The following is a 20,802-nucleotide window of genomic DNA, read 5'->3' as shown; positions in this document are numbered from 1 at the left end:
TGCAAAGGATTTGATTTTGGGTACTGTTAGTAAGTAAGCAGAATTAACTGATTGGAGATTCAAATTTGAGAAGTTTCAAAACTCTAGGAAACTCAGTGTATGGCTTTTGATCCTAGGAGCCTTTAGTGCAAAATTTATGAATCTCTGATTTTTGGGGTTTTTTTTCATTTTCTCTGAGAAAGATATCTCTTTCCTGCTGGCTGTTTTCAGCTGGGAATGAAAGAAATTACTGTTCATTAACACGTGACTGAGAACCTTTGGGGATTCTCTAGATTCTACTTTCTCCGTTTTATCCCAGATTATGATTTCATAATGGCTTTCCCCATATAGGGGAAAAAAATTAAACCATGTTTCTCTAGTAAGGATTTTGGATCTCTTGATCTTTGACAGGCACTAATTTGGTGTCAGCTATGTTCTGTGCAAGTACACAGGGAAATGGCCATGGCAATACAAGCGGTGCATAGTTGAGGAGATTTTGCAGAAGGAGTCCTGGCTTCCAGAAATGCTGAAGCTTGGGGAGGAAGGAGGATATATACTTCTTTCCCTCCACACTTATAAGTGATTTTTTTTTTTAATACTAGCAGTGTTGGTGTGGGATTTTGCAAAAAGCTTTAATTTACTTCCATATTGGCAATTTCGAGGTGTTTTTCATTTGGTCTCTTAAAATGAATAGCAAGGGAGGCATCTAGTGGGGGTTGTCTGCACTGCATTATGGAAATAAAAAATTCTTAGGAAAGTATTACTGTTCTGCTGGAGTATTTGTTGTCATGGATAAATTTAGATTCTTTGATGTTTTATTGCAGTTAGGTGGAACATTGGTTTCCAGTGCTTACATATGGATGGTGCACAGGCAAAACTGTTACTGCTTTTATTTTCTTTTTAATTCTGCTTCATTTTGCTGAAAGACAGTTTTATTCCTTTAATCTGAAACAAATAAATAATCTAAGATTATATTAGAAAATCTTTTTAAGTATGCATGACTACAGCAGTACATCAGGATACTTTTTTTAATGGAAAAATTAAATGTTTTCACTTCTGTTGAATTTAAGCACCCTGAAATAACCACTCATAATACGGATATTTTTACTTACAACAGCGAGGAGTCTAATTGCAGTATTCCAGCTATCTTAAACTTTTAATAATTCTGTGACTTATTTCTCAAAAACTATTAGTGCATAAGAAACGACCTTACACAATCATTGTAGGATAGAGGATTACAATTGCATTTTCAAAGCTTGTGAAATGGGTGGTGGAATTTCTTTGCCTGTCATGAGTGATATGTTTGTTTTATTTTAATATGTAACTTCTGACGGTGGTAATCCATGGAGACTGATTATTTTAAAGTAAATACAGGCAGGCAATCTAATTCACTGCAAATGCAAGGAGGTTCATCTGATCCCTAAGGATTTGCAAATTTGATGCAATGCATTTTTTTTTTTTCCCTTGTCCATATTTAGGTGGCCTCATTCTTTTTTATTGGGCTGATGTCTATGATGATTCCACTGTGCAATGTCTTTGGAGCTCTCGTTGCTGTCTGTCTCTTCATGGGCCTGTTTGATGGGTGCTTCATTTGCATTATGGCTCCTATTGCCTTCGAGCTCGTTGGGGCTCAGGACGTCTCCCAGGCCATCGGGTTCCTGCTTGGACTCATGTCAGTGCCTATGACAGTTGGTCCACCCGTTGCAGGTGAGCGTAGGCAGGGTTTGTAGCTGTAAATGTGTTCCTTTGTTTGCATGACTTTAGAGAAACACTTTGGCCATGTTTCCCATTCCCGCATCACGTGCAGAGCTTTGACATCAGAGGTTGTATCTGTGTGTGCTTGAGAAGGTAAAGGAAATTTACCTGCTGCTTGAGAGTTGTTAACTTACTGCACTCTTCAAAGTTTGCTCAGTCTTCTTCATTGTATGCAGGTGTAAAACATTCCTCAAAAGAAAGATAGATGGGTTTCCAGTTGGATTTAGGACCTGACATTTTCCAGTTTGTACAACTGACAGCCTATTGGTTGCATGTGTTACAGAGGGCCTCCAAATTAAAATCTGAAAATTAACTGGATTTCAAAGTTTGCTCATGTTAAAACCATTGTGAGGCTGAAGGCTCCAGTCACTTTAATTGCTCCTCATAAGTAGAAATATATATATACATAAATATAAAATTATAATTATTAATATATTAAGTGGCTTTATTCATCCTTTGTTGGGAGACTGACAAAGTACAGGTTTTGAAGATGAAAACTTAGAAGTTCTTGGGAGGTAGAAATAGCTAGAAGTGTATTCCTCACCACTGATGATTTTCAGTGGTAATTTACCCTGAGGTTTGGTGAGTGAAAGGTATACTTCATAAGATGTAATTGAACTATGCTGCATTATAAAGGACAAAATTTTAATGCTAGAATGCATTAATGCACATTTAATGCATTTAATGCACAGACTTGGTGCTTCCTACTTTCACAGCTATTAATACTTAAATAGAATTTGACTAATGGGAGGAATTTGGAGAGAACAATTAGAGTGAATTATTGGGAAACACACTTCTTACTAAGAGGCCACAAGGAATGCAATATATGGAGTATGTCTAGAATTAGAAGAATGGACACATTGATCAAAGGTAGCTGTTTCCAAAAGGAGGGAGAATTTCTCTAAGTCATGGCAAGATACAGGTGCTGGAGAAGCTCAAATGAGCAACTTTCACATAGGAAAGATGGTGCATGTTTTCAGTGGATGGTAATTAAGCAATTTTTAATTGGTTGAGGAGTGACATACTGAGCTCTTCATTACTGCTCCAAGTCAACTCTGGAATACCTTTCTACCTCCGTGTACGCCTCTGTTTGGCCATCAGGTTGTCAGTTCTAGTGGCTATAATCTGTGCCAGCTCTTGGGTTCCTGAACCCAGAGCCATGGCCTGTTTTCTGTAGATTCCTGAGGCCCCTTTATTTATGAGTGGTCACTTTCTATTCCCAGGTTTGCTGCGGGACAAGCTTGGCACCTACGATGTGGCGTTTTACCTGGCTGGAGTCCCTCCCCTCATTGGAGGAGCGATCCTGTGCTTCATCCCCTGGGTCCATGAGCGGCAGAAGTTGAAAGCGAGAGCAAAACCTGTTGATGGAGAAACTACTGAGAAAATGCTGGAAAATGAAAGCACTTTGGTGTCGGACACGACAGAAAAGCCAGCCAAAGAACTGGATTCTGGCTTTTGATGCTTTTTTTCTTTTCCCTATACCATCCTGACCTCCTCCTACAGAAACCAGATTTCTACTTGTTGGCTGAGGATACTGAAGTCTTGAACTATTGCTCAAATTGCAGAACTGCTACAAGAATCTTTTATACCATTGAACTTTTTTGACAAGTCTTTGAATTTGATTTCAAGCCACATTTTCAAGGTATTTGAAGTTTTGTAGCTTTAGTGTGTACGTGCGTAGTGATTCTGTGTGTGAAGAGAATATTTTTCTAATCCATCAGAACTGATTTCTGGAAATGTGAAAGCTGTTTTTCCTTCACTGACCCAGGGTTCTTCAATGATGTCTATGATCCATCCTCTGCAGGCATGCCCCTGGGTGTTTATACTGGATAATGTAGTAGCTCTTATGACTGATCTGTTTTATTGAAGTTTATCATGCTGTTTACAGTCTTCTATAATTCTCTATCATGAACACAAATATGCATCTTTTTGCTGAAATGATTGTTTCATTAGAAAGCTAAATTATTATACAACTGTTGAAACACTCACTTGTGTTTGCATTCACCTTTCACAGTAGCCCAAAGAACATTAAGGATGGCATTTTTGATGGGCTCAGGTTTTGAATGTATCCAAACCAAGCTCCAAGTGCAAACACGTTCAGAAGTTAAGCTGCTGAATAATAGATTTTTTATTGTTACTATTATTATTGTTATTATTATTATTATTTGGTGAAGGCAATACCCTTAAGATGTATGTTTATAAATCTTTTTTCAGGCAAACCTCAGAGTAGTGGATAGTTTTGAAACTGTACTGACTAATTCTTTGGAGCAGTATTGTGAATTAGACTAAATTTCAAATTATTCAGTTGTACTTCTTAGGATTTCTTTTTTTGTTGTTCGTAAAACCAAGACAGCTTTAAAGGATACATTCTAAGTGCAATACCACGTTGTTTTTAATGTGGAAATATACGTGAGCTATTAAAACAACATTCAGCAATTCAAGATTTTTGCACTATGTGAACATGCAGGTTTATTACAGGTCTTTATAGCTGTGCTCAACTGCCTGTAGATTATATGGCTCCATATTTTTTTCAAATATAAAGAAATGCCTTTGCATGTCCTATTTCTTTCTTAACACCCTAAACTAATAGCCCCATTGCTTATGTCTCCTTAGGTATCATGCGCTGTTTGTCAAGCAAGTAACCTCTTTTTCTGAAAAATGTTTGAAAGTATAATACTTTGAGATGAAAACACTGCTTTTCAGTTTATCATAAAACACTTAAAAGCATACTGCTTATCTATAGATAAACACTTCTAAGCATACTGCTTATCTATAGATATGGTTCAGCAATCACTGGAATACTTAATTTTTTATTTCAGGTCCATTTGATACCAGTAATTTTTGTTGCTTCTTTTAAAACTGTCATAGCAAAGAGTAAACTAAATGTGATCTGGGCAAAATGCATATTCAAGTGCTTTGTTTAATTAGCAACTGTTCTTTACATAAACCATGGAGGCATACTGTTTGGGTTTTTCTTTATGAGAGCCTTTTTTTTTTTTTTTTCATTCTTCTTATTCCAGTGTTGTAGTAAATTGCTCAGAAAACCCATATAAAACAGCAATACTATTGCATTTAATGTTTACATCTAGCAACCAACAGAAGTTCTTTAAATATAATCATGCAAAGCATTGTAATTATTGTAGACCAAATCTCAGGCATTTTTTATATTGCAGAATTTCAAACCCTACTTTGCATGAGTGAGGTCTAAAAGAATTGAATATTAAAATGTTAGAGAGACATATGTGGAGGGACTTGGAGGTGGTTGTGGGGAGGGGGGGAAAACCAGTCTGGAAAGCCAAGGTCCCTTCAGGTTCACTGGGACTTGTGCTTTGGCACATTGCAAGTACTTCTGAAAATGTCATTGAAATATGCATAGTAGTGTTAATTAAAATTACTGCCTTCATTACAAAAGTGATGCTGACAGCCAATGATGCTCTTGTCTGGAGTGTTCCTGTAGAACGTGATATTCAGTATTATTTTCCATTTGGGCAACACAGAAGGTGGTGTTGGCTAAGTGTGATACAAGACTCTCGTTTCCTGTTGTCCTGTTATGAAAAATTAGTGTTCATCATGGATCTTGCATTTCATGTGTTTTTTAGCCCTGAGTTTTATACCAAAAACAAAGCTGCTGCTTTTTTTATCACTGGTGCAATTTGAAAGGGTTGTGACCAGATATCTTGGTGTAATTATGGCATCTTTCCAACTTGCTGCTCTGCATCTCTAAATTATCTGGGAGAGTATATTAAATAATTGTTGTAAAGATTTATAAATTACATGGAAATGGTATATCAATAGTATGGATCAAATATTGCCATGCTGTTTAAAAAAAATAAATCCAAACTCTCATATTTACATAAAATTTATAAAAATCCCCAAACCAACAATCCAAAAAACTTGCCGAAATCATGACCTCTGTGAGAAGGGTGCAATGACTAATTGTTCAGGAGTGATTCCTGTGGTAGAACCACCTGGTGAGTGGGATGTTGGATGAGAGAGAAGCAGAGTTTGGGGGGAAGGAAGCTCCGCTGGTGTAATGATGTTGGAATAACAAAACCATTTCTGATGCAGTGCCTGTTTTGCAACAATGCTAAAATGGGAAAGGCTCTTCAGAGAAGGTAAAGTAAATTGCTGTTTAAGAACTCTATTAGCAAGTTTTCTTGCTAATGTCCAGTAGCACATGCTCTTTTCTGTGGGGGAAATGTCCAGTAGCACATGCTCTTTTCTGGACAAAAGCATAAGGTATTTATGTCCTAAAACTAGGTAAGATGAAAAACAAGTTCAGATTGTGCTGAGGCTGACCAACCACTGAGAAACTTATTGAGAGAGATACTAGATTCTGTATGCCCTGAGGTTTTAAAAATGAGGTTAGATGACTCTGTTTTAAGAAAACCCAACAAATAAATCCCCAAACAACTAAAACATGAAAAACCCTACACAAATAGTAACTATTTTGTAAATTTATTTTAAAAAATACTTATTATTGTAGAAGTGGAGAAAAGGACTGAATATTCAATTTTATTTTAACGGAATAAATGCAAATAAGATTTTGTAACAATTTATTTTTGGGTGTGAAAACCTATTCATGGGGAACCTGCTGAAATCTTACTTTGATGACCCAAATAATGCAAGCCTTAATCTGGTTGGGGGTAGATTCCAAAATTAAAATAGCAGCTTAATTCAAGAAGACCCTTAAATCACTCTAATCTATCCCTCTCTTGAGAACAGTTCATGGAGTACTTTCTGTAGACATTGTTCTTGTATCCTATAAACAAAGTAATCATCTTTTCATTGAATGTTATCAGGGTAAATCTTCAGAAGAAAATGCGTAGAAACGGGTTCATTTGAAATGGCAGTGTGAAATTTCCAGTCATATGTGATGCTGTCATTTAATACACCAGATCTTGAAACCAATACTAATTTTGAGCAAGGTTTTATTGGTTTCATACTTTTTTGGTAGGTATGAGATCCTTTTAATCTAAAGAAAACTGTTCAGCAAATAGTCTGAAATAATGGAAACCCTTTGGGTTCTTAATTACATCTCAGCTATGCAACAGGATTCAATGTGTAACTAGTGAAGTATTGATGGGTTTGTCCTGGCTACATTTGGAGACATGTACAAATCTCAGACCCAGAATTCAAATGATAATGTAGTTAGAATTTCTTGCATTCAGGTCTTCATCTGTTCAGCATTAGCCTTTAAATTATTTTTCTAATTTTATTTCCAGTGAGAATTTATTGTCCCTGAAAATTGCCCGCATGAGTCAAAGATGCTGTAGCTGTTCTGTGGCCTTTCTTCAGGGTGTATTTGGCATCAGATGAGGCAGACAAGTGACACTGTTCTCCTTTGGCCCTTGATGCACTATGTGTGGGCACTTAATTCCCCCCTCCCTGCAGGGATACTGGATCATCAGGCTGATGCCCACCACACTGGGAATGGGTGGTACTTCCCAGCCTTCCCTGGATGAAGCCTTTGAGCAGACACAGCCTGGCAGAGCAGGCAGCTTTTGGAGGGGTGGGAGGTTGCATCACCCCTGCGGGAGGCAGCAGGTGATGCCATCTCACAGGTACCAGATGAGTGCTTTGATCACAGGCTCGTGGTGTCAAAAAGGGACATGGCCATTGCAAAGCAGAAGTGCCCTGCTCAGGTCCTTGCCTCGGGTGGCACATGCCAGAGGGACCGGAGGGGCTTCCTTGCAGCCCCAAAGGGTGTGTGTCAGGTTGGGGATCAGTGCCACAATCCTTCAGGTCATCCATTCGGGTCAGCATACACGGCCGGGCTCTCCCTGTGCTGGCTCGGGGCATTCCCAGCCCTGCTGCTTGCACAGAGGCAGTGCCTGGGCTGGGGCCCACATTCCCGTCTGGAGAGCTGGAAGTGTTACACAAGTCAGAAAGGACCCCCTGCTATTAGGGGAGTGTGTGTATCTATGAATACAATGTGTTTTGAGCAGGGCATGCAGGAACAGTCTGCATCTCACTAGAGGAGAAGCAGTTCTGAACTGTGAGATGGCTGAGGAAGAAGTGATGCCTTTCTTTGCCTCCCTGTTGACGAGCACAGCACCAGTGGAGTTCCAGCCAGCCAGTGAGTTTCTAGTCATGTAAGCTTTGGCATATGTGCAGAATGCCTTCTAGCCTATACATAACTTGTGTCAACAGCTGTGATGTTTTGGAAGTGCATATGCTAAGATTAGAGTGATTTATACTAAAATGTTTGCTAATATTGACAACACTGACATGTTTAAGTATCTTTATAGACATCATATTTTGTATGTTGTTTTTGATATTAAAGGGTATATATGTTTTGCTAGCCTTAACTCCAGTCTTTCAAGTTCTGCTTTGTTAGAAGGGTAAGAAATGAATGTCTAATGTTTTTTGTGGTGCTAAAGTAACTGTGATCAGCCTCAAATTATTCAGAATAAAGATGGTAGTTCATAATTGCCCCATTTGTTACTGCATGCATCATTTTTGGTCTTATTCTTGTGTAAAACTCGCCATTTTGAAAGGTAATTTTGTTGTATTCTGATAATTATTGACTCTAGTGTGAAGACTTTTATACAAAAAGTCTTTACAGCTTTTGTTGCTACTGTGGTCTGACTGAGATGTCCCCATTACATTTGTTTCTACATTAATATATGGTGCAACCCGTTTTATTCTGATTGCACTGACAACCCATTATAAGACTAATGATTTAAAAACCTAAGCTAGCTTCTGAGCTGCTTGTTTCTGAAAAGTTTATCTTCTGTATTTTCCATTCTGGGTCTTAATAGGAAACTTGCAGAAGCAGTTGCATTTACAAAAGGCAGAAGGAAAATTGAAGGAGGGAGGGAAACTGGTACAGTAAGCTTGAGTGGTGTTTCAAAATAATTCTGATTTTTGCTTCATGGACTGCCAGTGGGACCTTTAATCCTTTACTGGCCTACTACCAATTTCCCTTTGACTTACCTTGACTGTCCTTACCTTCCCTTGACTTACAGTTCATGAAATGTTTCCTCATTGACAGCTTCAGTAAGTCCCAAAAATTCATTCACCTTTCCTTTGTAGTAGAGCCAAATATTTATTTTCTTTAATAAATACATCTGATGATATAGGTGAAATATTCCTGGGGTTATTCCCTAGGCTACTTGCAGTTCAAATTAAGAATTGAAAAAGATGCTCAAAACCTTTTTAAGTGCCTGGGTGCTGTTGCCATTTGTACACTTTCAATGTACAAAGCCTCTTTGTAAGTGTGTAAAACAACAGTGAGGAGAAGCCTGGGGGAGGCATTTCAAACCAGGCAAAACATCTAGAAATGTGGTTTGAGTTGTGTGTGACTACTGTTATTTTATAGTTGAAATTATTATTTTATCTGGAATTGTCTCTACTGCTGGGCAGAGCAGTCTGTCTCTACGTATGAACAGAAGCTCAGCAGTTTTCTGCAGACTCTGCACTCCTCCGAAGGTAGAACGTGGGATCGATCAGGTTTAGATATTATCTGGCAGTGTTACTTGTTAGCAAGCAGCCACTCTTTTTTTTTTTGTTTTTTTTTTTTTTAATGGCTTAATGCACCCAGGCTATTCCGAACACTTGCAACATGCTTGCCAGTGCCGGGAGAAACGGGAATGGGTTGCTCATCACTGTCCATGCGCTGCCATATCCCTGAATCTACTTGTTAGGGACACCTCGCAAAACAAAGCAGTGCGGTTTGGAATTCTCTCTCGAGTTGTTTGTTTGCTTGTGACACTTAAACTTACCAAGTGCGGTGAAACTCGGAGCCTTTCTTGGAGGGAGCAGCAGCTCCGTGCCGGACAGGGAGCACGCACTGAGACCTGTTGCACAGTCGGTGAGCTGCTCCACGTGAGCGGTAGGAATTAATGTAGTTTTAATGCTGAAAACTTTAAATACCAGGCATGTGTTAATAGCTTATGTGCTTAGCAGACTCGACAGCTTTCTCTCTCTCTCTTGAGAAGCTTTATTGCCGTGCCATAACACGATCCTTGTGGAAGGCAAAGACCGTTTATGATCGGTCGATTGAAAGGTAGAGTGCAGTTTGAGTGATAACACAGATTAAAAATAAATGCTAGTTTATAAGGGCACTTCCTCGGGCACCGTGGCACAAACTTCCAGCGGTGTGGAGTGTCAGCTGCCCCGGCAATGTCGCTCCCCAGCGCCGAGCCCTGCTCCCCGGAGGAGCCCCCGGCGGAGGAGGACGCGGCGCTGCCGCCCCCCGGCTCCGATCCCGCCGCTGCTCCCGCTGCTCCTCCCGCGGCTCCCGCTCCTCCTCCCGCTCCTCCCGGCGCCGTGCGCGGGGCGGAGCCGCCGGGGCCGCTCTCCTCGGGCCCGGAGCGGCCCTCGGAGCCGGCGGCCGGAGCCATGGCCGAGGCCGACCGGGAGCTGCGCGTCCCCTTCATCGAGGCGGAGGAGACCGAGAACGAGCCGGAGGCGGGGGCGGCCGGGGGCGGGTGGCGCTGCGGGCGCTGCCCGGACGGGGCCGCGCTGCGCTGGTGCATCTCCGGGACCCTCTGCGCCTCCTTCCTGGGGCTGGTGAGTGAACGAGTGAGCGAGGGCGGCCCCGGCGCTGCGGGGGCGCTGCGGACCCTCCCGAGGTGACCCCGCACTCTCCCCTGCAGGGGATGAGCATCGCCGTGCTGGGTCCCACCTTCCCCACCCTGGCCGCCAATGTCGGCAAGAACGTCAGCGACATCTACTACATCTTCGTGGGCCGGTCCTTGGGCTCCCTGGGCGGGTCGGTGGTCGGCGGGGTGCTCCTCGACTGCATGAACGCCACTCTGCTGCTCGGTGAGTGCGGCCTCGCCCTCCCGGACACCGTCTGGGGCAGCTTCTGCTGCAGCCCCGGGAGCGGCAGGGTCCGTGGGACGTGGGGCTGTCCCCAGATGCCCGCGGCTGTCGCCATGTGGCCCTGCCTGCAGCGCTGCCAGAGCCCCCGCCCGCCGGGCACGGCCGAGCGGGAACTGGGATCGAACGGACAAAATGTGCAGGGATCGACCAGTGGCTCGCTCTGAAAAGAACAGCTGGGCTTTTTTTAGTTTGCATCAAGTAATGTGCCCAGGGTGGGTGCTCTTGGAACATACCAGGCTCCTGTAGCGCCACCGTACGAGGCGTGAGGCAGGAAGCTGTGTCCGGGCTGCCGTGTGTGCAGCTGAAACCTCCCGCAGCTCTGTGGGGGACCTTCCTCTTTCCTCAACACTCATCAGTCACGATCGGCTTCGTGCAATGGACGAAGGCCTGTGGCCTTTGATGGAGGGCTGTAGCCAAGTTTTAACTGATTTACAGTGGGAAACATTAATTATTGTTTATAATGGTGGAAACATTTAAACTGTGGGTACCACAGCTGACGACTGTAACAGTTCTCTGGACGTGTGGGAACTTGCTGCTGTAGGAGCACAGGACCGGTTTTGTGCAGGCAGATCCCTGAGGCTGCTCAGCCAGCAGGGATCCAGGAGCCACACTCAGCATCCAGAAAGGAGGGGCTCCTTTTAGAGTTGCGTCTCATTCTCACACCAAAAATAGTGGAAGCTCTGTCTTTTTTTCTTTCAAGTGCCTTTGTGCTCAAAATTAGGGATTAAAATGTGTACCAGGGCTCACTCTTCTCCTTCACCCCTTCAGGGAACTGTGCCTCCCATAAGGAGCATGCTGTAATCACATGGTCAGGTCAGATAAGATTCCCTTTTCCCATTGCTAGTGTTTGCAGTTGTGGGGTGGGTTTCCTTTAACCTCCCCCTTGTACACCTGACCAAGTCAGACTTTGCCTCCTGTAATGGAATCAGTGCAGACACCTGTAGAAACCCAGGTTAACTTGAAATAGTTTAGTATTTCCTTCTTTCCCTGAGGATAGCTGTCTGTTAACAATCTGTGGGAAATGATGGATCTCCTAATCCTTTCCAGTTTAGCAGTGCTTATGGCAGAACCACAATCTGAACTACTGAACCTTGTCTCATTTTTATCATCTGAGGGCTGCCTGTAAGAGATTTTGGCTTGTGTAGTTTTGCCTCCCATCTATCAACTGCTGGAATTCTGCTACAGAGAAAAACTCTATATGGAGGAAAAATCAAAAACATCACCGGTGTTTGTCAAGGAAATTTTTAAGCGCTGATTATCAGGCATAGAGCTGAAGTGGACAACAAAGCCCTTGCTGGGAAGTTACTTTCAGGTTTGAGTGTGGCACCTGAGGAGCTGCACTTAGTATTCCCTGTCTCTGGTGTTTGCTTCATGCAGCTCAGCATGCACACCACCTTCAAAAATGTTTTGAGGCATGTATTCCAAGTATCTTGCGAGGTCTCTAGGGTTCTGGACATTGTTGCTGGTTGGTTTTTTTTTGGAATCAACCTAAATTCTTAAATACATCGGGCTCCATTGATGTTTCAAGTATCTGCTGCATCTATGATCATGGATTGATTTTAAAAAGAATAGAGACAGTTGAACTGGTACAAGCTTTCTAATAACCTAATATTTTCAGTTCAAGATACTAATTGCAGGTTGTTTTATTATGGAGGCAATTATAAGCATAGAATTGAACTACTGAACTTCCTCCCAAATGGTAATAAAAGCAATTTCCATCTGCTAAAAATATTTTCTGAAATGGCATGTTGTAAGTGTAGCCAATAATGGTGAAATGAATGCAGGTAATGAACTGCTGCAAAATTAATTTATGAGAAATGTTGTAGTTCTGTCTAAAACCCCAGAAATCCCTTGGAATACATCCCTCATGTGAGAACAAAATAGAAATAAAAGTCAGCATCTTTATATGAAGATCACTTGGTGGACGAGGTGCAATTACTTATAGCATTTTTAAGAGTTAGTTATTTGGTTTCTTTTAGAAATGGAGCCAAATTAAATGTTATGCAGTTCTCAGAGGACAGGCTTGACACTGCTCAAACCCATGGTTTACTGGTTTCACACTGAAGTCACTTTCTAAATCAGAAGTTTGCAGAAGAATTCTTAGTGTCCCAGCAGGAGCTACTCCTCTCTTTGCTTTAGCCAGAGAAGTTTGTCATGCAAGGTTTTATGAAATTCCTTTTTTTTCCCAACTAAAAAATTATCTGTTCAACTTTCTAGCTGCTGCTGCTCACCGTGGATTGAGGTATTTACATTGCATCCCTTATTAGGATTATCTGTAACTTTAAGAAAACCACGAATTTATTTGTATTTCTTCTTCTTCTGTGTTATTTAAATGGAAGCTGTAGTATGAGAGTGTTATGTTTTGTTTTTTAACCTTTGCAGCCTTCTCCATGCTTGGAACAGCAGCTGGTCTTTATGTGATACCCTGGTGTAACCAGTCCCTGATATTGACCATCTTGATGTCAGTTATTGGAGGTTCCATGGGAATTCTGGACACAGGTAGGGCACCCTGTGCTCTGGCCGTTCTTTCAGCAAACGAATTGGAAACTTCAAGCATACCAAAACAGTTGCTGGCTTTTCTTGTGATGCATGGTGAATGAAAAGAGGGGAATGTTTTACCTGGTTGTGGCTCTTGGATTAGTCTGGTCCTTAGGCTTCCAGCGTTTGTGTGTGAGACAGGCCTTCCTTTAGGGCTGGTTCCTGGAGAAGATTAATTTGCATTTCAGTGGGCCATTACAGGCATAAAGAAAGTGCCCTGTGCTCTTTAAGCAATGTTTTCTTTAAATTGCTCATTTGCAGGAAGCTGGTGAGGACATGGTTCATTAGCATTAGCTGTGCCTAAGCTAGTCCTGAGCAAAGCCTTGGTGTTTGAGATTCTTACAGCTGCTGTTGGCAGAGCTGCCCACCTGCAGCTGGGAGTTCACAGCACCATGGTGCCCATCTCCCTGAATTAAGGGCTGTTTTCCACCTTTGGCCAGCCATGCTTAGGTGGCTGGGAATACAAATTTGTTCTGTCCCCAGATTCTAAGTCTGTGGCATGTGCGTACTGCAAATGACCTGGGCAAAAACCCCCAAACCCAGCAGTTTGCTGGACAGCTGTTCAAACCCAGTGTCTTAGCAGAGGCTTATTATTGGAGGAAGATGATCTTGAGGATCTTTTCCAGCCTAAATGATTCCATGATCCTCAGATGTGTTGGTGAAGTTGCAGAGCCAGTGCAGGTGTGGTCAGAAAGGTCAGTGGTGCTGGAGGTGTGAAAAATGAACTCCCACAAAGGAGTCCCTGGGCAGGCTCGGACAGGGCGGCTCAGGCTTTAGCAGGCAGTTTGCACCAGGAGTCAAGGCCACAGCAGAGGCTTTGGGCACGCTCGAAAATGCCTGGGAAATGCTGGCACACTTGCACATGGAGATTAGGAAATGCCCAAAAGTGCATCTGTCAGCAGAGTGCTCTCATTGCTGCAGCACGTGGTGGTGAGGCAAGAGCAGGCAGCCCCTCCTGGCACCTCTCCAGCCGTGTCCCAGCAGCTGTGCTGGCTCTGCTGCCCTCCTGCAGGACCTGGGCAGGCTCACTAACCAGCAATCACTACAGCAGCTGCTTGGTCACCTTCAGGGCAGGGTTATTGCTGAGACAGAGCTGACTCACGTGTTAGCTTATCCAAACAGCTCTGGAAGCATCCCAGCCAGGGCCTGGCTGGTTGGCAACAAAGAGGAACGATGGCTGCACATGTGAAGTGTCTGCCTTAATGCTGTGGGGTTTGAGGGAGCTCTGCTAAGATGTAAAAAGAGCAGGATCCAGTGGTGAAGAGATGGTTTTGCACAGCACAGGTTGTGTTAAATAAACTGAGTGCAGAGCTGTATTTGCTGCCTCTGGTAAGATTGTTATACGTGGCACTTGGTTTAAAAATTCTTTGGATGGGAAAATCTTGTCAGCCAATGGTCAAAATACCTTCAGTGGGTGTATTGCTTGGATCAGACCTCAGAGCCAGAGAGACTCTCCATGATGAGCAGGAGTAGCAGAAGAAACTCACAGCAAGGCAGTAAGGCAAAGCTGAATTGGTTTGGAAGAGTGCTGAGTGACAAGGGCTGCTGTACTGCAGCACAGGAATTTGATTACTGTTTTGTTTTCCTGCATTCCTCTGAGGGTCTACTTCAAAACACCTCTCTGAGATCTCATTTCCTACCATTATTGTTGATCTGATGGTGTTGTAGTTTGGTGCTTACAGCAGTACTGATGCAAACCCTTCTGTTTCTGGAAAGTCATTTGAACACAGTGGGGTGGTGGGCCCAGCCCATCAGTAGCAAGTGAATTGTTATTTTTCCTGGGATGTTGTTTAATGAATTTTAAATGTTGTTTTTGTTCCTCTGATTCTTAGCATTGGGCATTGTTGCTTTTGATACTTTGAGAAATGAGAAGCAGTTAAATTTCCCTTTTAAAAAAGGCTGAAAAATGCTGCAAATTGTCAAGGAGGGTAATTAGAACCATAGAATCATAGGGTCCCTAAGTGGGAAAATACCCTTAAGGTCATCAGGTCCAACCCTTAACCCAGCAATGCTGAGTCCTGCCTTAAACCGTGTCCCTAATGCCACATCCATATGTCTTTTAAATACCTCCAGGGATGGTGACTTGGCACTACTTTCCTGGGCAGCCTGTTCTAATGCTTAACAACCTTTTCCCATGAGAAAATTTTTCCCAACACCCCATCTAAACCTCCCCTGGCACAGTTATGTCTGTCCATTGCTGCTGGATTAAGCCACTGTGTGACTCTTTGTTTTGACTGCTCTGAATATCCTCCTAAAGCTGAAGTAATCACATGGATTTAAGGTAGAGTTTCAGTAAACTGCTGTTTTACACATTGTGTTTGCTAAACCTGGCATTATTGTACATTGAATTAGCAATATCTGTTATGGTTTGTTTTGTTTTGTTGGTTTTTTATTTTCTTTTAAACAATATCTAGTCTCAGACTGAAAGGAATGTTTTTCTCTCTGATCTGCAGGTGGCAATGTACTGGCACTGTACACCTGGGGATCAGAGGCTGGGCCACACTTGCAGGCTTTGCACTTCAGTTTTGCTGCTGGCGCATTTCTGGCTCCTCTGGTGGCTCAAATGGACTTGGGGAGTTCCAAATCTGAGGAACTGTCAGGGGCTGAAAAGACAAACCAGTCTGTCCTCAAGTCTGTGCCAATAGCATCAGCTGCATCAGCTACACCAGCACTGAACGACCATCGCAATGAGAGCTTTTTGTGGTCCTATATTTTCATAGGTTCCTATATTCTCTTAGTTTCCATCTTCTTTTTTGTTTTGTTTTCAAAGAGCAGCTCAGTTAAAGACAAATCAAAGGCTTCTGCGCACAAGGACAAGCTTGCCAAATACCACTGGCCTCTCGTTGGTCTGCTGTTCGTGTTCTTCTTGTTCTACGTGGGAGCTGAGGTCACTTATGGCTCCTATGTGTACACTCACGCAATGGTCTTTGCCGAGATGAAGGAAAGCGAGGCAGCCGCCCTCAATTCCGTCTTCTGGGGCGCGTTTGCCGTGTGCCGAGGCGCGGCGATATTCGGCGCCGCATTCCTGTCCCCTGCCACCATGATCGTCCTGAGCCTCGTGTGCTCGGCCACCTCCTCCATGGCCCTGGCCTTCTTCTCCCACTTGCGGGCCGCGCTGTGGGCGGGCAGCGCCGTGTACGGAGCGTCCATGGCCACCATCTTCCCCAGCGGCATCGCCTGGATCGAGCAGTACACGGTGGTGGAAGGGAAAACGGCCTCGCTCTTCGTGGTGGGCGCGGCGCTGGGCGAGATGTGCATCCCCGTGGCGGTGGGCTACCTGCAAGGCAGGTACCACCACATCCCTGTCGTCATGTACACGGCCTTTGTCACCTCCATGGTGACGGTGCTGCTCTTCCCCGCCATGTACAAACTCGCCAACTGGCCCCAGCAGCGCGACTCGCGGGAAGTGAGCGACAGGGAGACCCGGAAAACGCTGCTGTCGAACTCCAGGCTCACTGAGGATGAGGAGGAGGAGGAGCAGCACGTGAGAGAGTGGAATGATGCAGACTTTGAGGTGGTAGAAATGAATGACGAGCTCAAAAACTCTCTGAGGGACACGTCCCACAGGATACCAGGGGACTCTTCAGCTGTCCAGCCCCATCTGGACAATGCTTTGGGTGATCCTCCAGTGGTTGCTGATGGTTCCCCTGGGAGACAAAATGGGAGTATTAACTGGGACAAGAGTGAATAGAGTCACAACAGACTTTTTTTTATTAATGGAAATGCAATTGAATTGTAGCTGTTGTCAAGTGGTTCGGGAACCCTTTCATAGTGGTGCAGAGCTCAGCATGTTCATTTTCCCAGTCCTTTCTCCTCTTTCAGCCTGTGGGGATATGTCTTGGAGTGGGAAGGTCCTCAGTGATGTGAAAGGGGCAACATGATAAATGTTTAGCTATGCCAAAACTGTTAAAACATAAAAGATGTTTTCTAAATATGAGGCATGCATCCAAGGAAGAGATGCTGTAATAACTGGGAAAGAAGGGGACTGCTCAGACTACTCAGATTTTTAAGGTGGGTGAAAGGTGAAGGTCTGAGATGCTTTGTCACAAAATGGTTTCATGAGAGAGCAGAGACATCTGTTACCAGTAATGCTGAACTTTCTTACCTTGTGAAGGAGGAATGTTCCTACTGTGTCTGACAGTTGTGTGTGATCAAATCAGTTAAAATTTCTGGTGATGCCCAGGAGCTGTAAATTGAATAACTTGTGGCAAACTACAGGAATTTTTGGTTCTGAGACAAAGACAAAAAACCCCCCTGGGAAATGGTGGCATATTTGCACGTGGAGATTAGGAAACGCCCAAGAGTACATTTCTTAGGAGTGAAATCATGCCTTTGGGTCACTTAAAAGCAGTTTAGAAGAAAGGGCACAAAATGGGCCACTGTTTATCTGCTCAAATGCATAACTCCAACCTACTAAACCGTGGCGACAAATCTAAATAATCCAAATGATCCAAAGTATTTCTGATTTTTATTATGGCACTATCACTGAAATTAAAAAATGTACACAGAAGATGATAAAATTATAATGTAATCTTTGAATGGTTTGAGTTGGAAGGGACCTTTAAAGATCATCCAGTTCCAACCTGCTGCCATGGCAGGGACACCTTCCACTGGAACAGGTTGCTCAGAACTCTATCCAGACTGGCCTTGAAAACTTCCAGGGCTGGAGCATCCACAATTTCTCAGGGCAACCTGTTTCAGTGCCTCACCACCCTCACAGGAAAGATTTTTTTCCCTGATTTCTAATCTAAACCTACTTTCAGTTTGAAGCCATTCCCCCTTGTTCTATCCTACATGCTCTTGTAAAAAGTCCCACTCCACCTTTCTTGCTGACTCCCTTCAGGTAAAAGAGATTGCTTAATATATGGTATTTTAAAGCCAGTTGTTAAAGGTTATCACAACTTCTCTGGTTTCCTGTCCCAAGACTTACCAGAGTAATGTGTTACAATGGAGATTTGAGGAGAGGGAATTATCAATGAGACAATCCTTTCCAGAATGACTACTTGCCCCTGGCCATCTGGCTTGGTGACATTTGGGTTTTTTCTTTGGGGGGTGACATGGAGATGGATTCTCCCTAGTGGAGAAGCAGTGGTTTGTATGTGAAGGTTCATTGCTGCTGAGCAGGAAACCCTGGGCAGGTGCAGCCATGCCAGAGAGCTCTCCCAGTGTAAGAGGAAAAAAGTAACAGTAAATGCAAATCTGTCTCTGAACAGTAATCTTGTCATTTGTCAGCTTGGAGCTCCAAATCAGTTAAGTATTTTTTTAAGTCTATATGATAAGAATGTGCTTTGTTTGGGGTTTTTAACTTCGCACTTTTGTTAGTATGTTTCTTGCTAAGAGGTTTCATTTAGTAACAAAAGGGCTCCAGGTGTAACAGCACAGAATGTCAGATGTTCCTGAATTTCCAGGTCTGGTTTTGTTCCCTCTCTTGTCCTTCAACTATGCAACCTAGGCTTGAATGGCTTTTTCTTTTCTTCTGAGAAGTTAATAAGAAGCCAGAATCAACTTGCTGTGAAAGTTTTTTTGTTAATAGCTTGCCATGTTGCAGAGCCTCCCTCTCTTTCTGCTGCTGGCACTTAAATGCCACTGTGGTTTTGATGGATTCCTTCTGTGGCATCTTTTTCCAGTGCAATGCATGGACCTGCACTTTAGAATGCAGCCTGGTTTCACTCGAGCCACGAGGGTTCTGTTTGCTTCCAGGGATGGTCAGTGCCAGCCCCAGCCCTGGGCACAGGTGACACGAGTGAGTCTGTGCGGCCCTGAGTGCTCCTCTGGTGTGACATGGAAGCAAACAGTGTGGTAGGCAGAGGGAATGGAACGAGGGCACCTGGAGCCTGCATTTCACTGTTTTTCCTCTTCCCTCCTGCACGCTGCTCTGTGTGTGGGAGGCAGGGGGTGTCAGCTGATGGTGAGGAGAAATCTCACTGGTGCAGGGGCAGGGAGAAGGTGCAGGACACCTGCACACAATGAAAGATACAGAAACTGTTGAAAGATACAGTGAAATGAAAGATACAGAATGAAAGATACAGAAACTGTTCTATGGCAGCTCCTTGCTGGACCTGCCATCCCCCTGTGTTGACATTGCTATAAAAAAGTTTCCCCATACCTGAGATCATGGTGCCAGAAGAAAATTACTTAAAGAAAGATACTGAGCAACCAGGAAAATTCTAAACTCCCCCAATTTATATGCTAAGTTTTGATGAAATTCCAGATTGGAATGTCCTACACGTAAGACTGTTCTCAGGGATACTTTACATGGATATTTTATATCGTTTGCATAATCAAGTACTAAAAAACCCCAGAAAATGAAATCAAAGCTGCATTGGGAAATATGCTGTAATCTCTTAGAAGCTGATCTACTGCACATATACAGACACTTATTTGTGTTTCTGACCAGCGTCGTCCCAGCAAATGTAAAAATATTGCACAAAACATTTTCTTTTTTTTCCTGCATGTATTAATTCCTGTGAGAGTAACTTCAATTCATCCCCATTTCGTCTTTAAAAAGCAAGAGGCCTGTGTAGTAGGAATGTAGCAACAGGCAGGAATGCCAAGGTAAGAGCAGCCTTTTCCCTCAAGTAAAGGATCCAAAAAGCAGTGGCTGTAAGACAGTGGAAGCTGAAGAATTATCTATGTGGAATCACTTTCCACTGACGTGTGGAGACCTGCCTAAATTTAGAGTCATCTTAATGAGGACTTGGAGCCTTCCGTGTCTTAGTTCTGGTCTTGAACTTGAACTGGCTAGACAGACAGAAAGTGTTGTCCTTATCCCCTAACCAGCCTGCTTTTAACAGCAGGGGCTGCCCTTGACTGAAAATAAAATGCTTGAAGCAATTTAAGTTTAAAACAAGATCTAGGACATTTCCAAGGATGAGTCCAGCTCATACCAATTCTAGGCACCCTCGATGGCCAAGGCTTAGCTCCCTGCTCTTGGATTTTGGCGTTCCTCAAGGCTTGTTTTCAGACAATGAATATTGGTTTTCTCATGTTTAAATTTCCTTTCACAGTAAATTGCTTCCTGGTATCTACAGCTGAAGTGAGGATCTATTTACAATGCAGATCTATTTTAAGTTACAGGTGCTCCAGAAAGCTCAAATACTTACATGTTGGGGGTTGAAATTACTTGAAGTAACTGTATTACATTACTATTGCCCTGCTTATGCTTGAAAAGCCATCCCTCTGTTGAGGACAAGAGCTTTAATCCATAAATTAGATACCTGAATTTGATAAGAATCCTATTTTTGTCCACGAACCCAGGAACAGTTTGAAGATGAGTGCTCTGCTCCAGTGTGAAAGGTAACCTCTTGCAGCTAAGTGTCATTTAATACTTTGTTTATCCTGAGGCATGCTGGAGTGTACTACAAGCACTCACTCCTGGCATTTGCACTTTTATTCTGTACTTGACCAATGCGTGAATGCACGACCAGGCAAAGTTTTCTGCCTTGATGTTTTGTTTTTTTAGAGTTACTTTGCATACAAGTGCATTGCAATCTGTAGATTTTCTATTGTATATGTAATAGTTTTGATTCTGCTTGGTGTGGGTTTTACATTGTACTGTGTAATGTGACATTTAATAGACTGACTGGTGTCTTGACTGTAATAAATTCTTATCTGGAGAAGGCGCTCAGGTTCCTTGATGTAAATAAAGTTTTCTTCTATTTTTCAAATCTTCTCTAGACTTTTAAATTTAAAACTTGG

General features: G+C 43.1%; 2 protein-coding genes across 2 annotated transcripts in view; both read left to right on the top strand.

Annotated features, from left to right (window-relative positions):
* Positions 1–4,697, top strand: part of SLC16A10 (solute carrier family 16 member 10) — a 62,524-nt gene extending 57,827 nt beyond the window's left edge. The window contains exons 5-6 of the mRNA XM_058802026.1: positions 1,458–1,686; positions 2,958–4,697. Coding sequence (XP_058658009.1) covers positions 1,458–1,686; positions 2,958–3,193 — 465 coding nt within the window. The 3' untranslated portion in view covers positions 3,194–4,697. The remainder of the gene's footprint in view (positions 1–1,457; positions 1,687–2,957) is intronic.
* Positions 4,698–9,861: 5,164 nt separating this feature from the next.
* Positions 9,862–20,733, top strand: MFSD4B (major facilitator superfamily domain containing 4B). Its single transcript, XM_058801680.1, has 4 exons — positions 9,862–10,251; positions 10,338–10,506; positions 12,949–13,065; positions 15,558–20,733. The coding sequence occupies exons 1-4, from the start codon at positions 9,862–9,864 to the stop codon at positions 16,793–16,795; spliced, it is 1,914 nt and encodes a 637-aa protein (XP_058657663.1). The 3' UTR covers positions 16,796–20,733.
* Positions 20,734–20,802: the final 69 nt, after the last annotated feature.

This window comes from Ammospiza caudacuta, chromosome 3 (assembly GCF_027887145.1).
Source record: "Ammospiza caudacuta isolate bAmmCau1 chromosome 3, bAmmCau1.pri, whole genome shotgun sequence".
Classification (NCBI taxonomy): Eukaryota; Metazoa; Chordata; class Aves; order Passeriformes; family Passerellidae; genus Ammospiza; species Ammospiza caudacuta.
Note: the sequence above shows the minus strand (reverse complement) of the source record. Positions and strands in the feature narration are given on the sequence as shown.

Excerpts from the sequence above, each read along its gene's own strand:
- MFSD4B (XM_058801680.1), top strand. The coding sequence starts at position 9,862 with ATGTCGCTCCCCAGCGCCGAGCCCTGCTCCCCGGAGGAGCCCCCGGCG. Across the intron at positions 10,252-10,337 it reads GCGCCTCCTTCCTGGGGCTG|GGGATGAGCATCGCCGTGCT; the intron begins GTGAGTGAACGA and ends TCTCCCCTGCAG. Across the intron at positions 13,066-15,557 it reads CATGGGAATTCTGGACACAG|GTGGCAATGTACTGGCACTG; the intron begins GTAGGGCACCCT and ends TCTGATCTGCAG.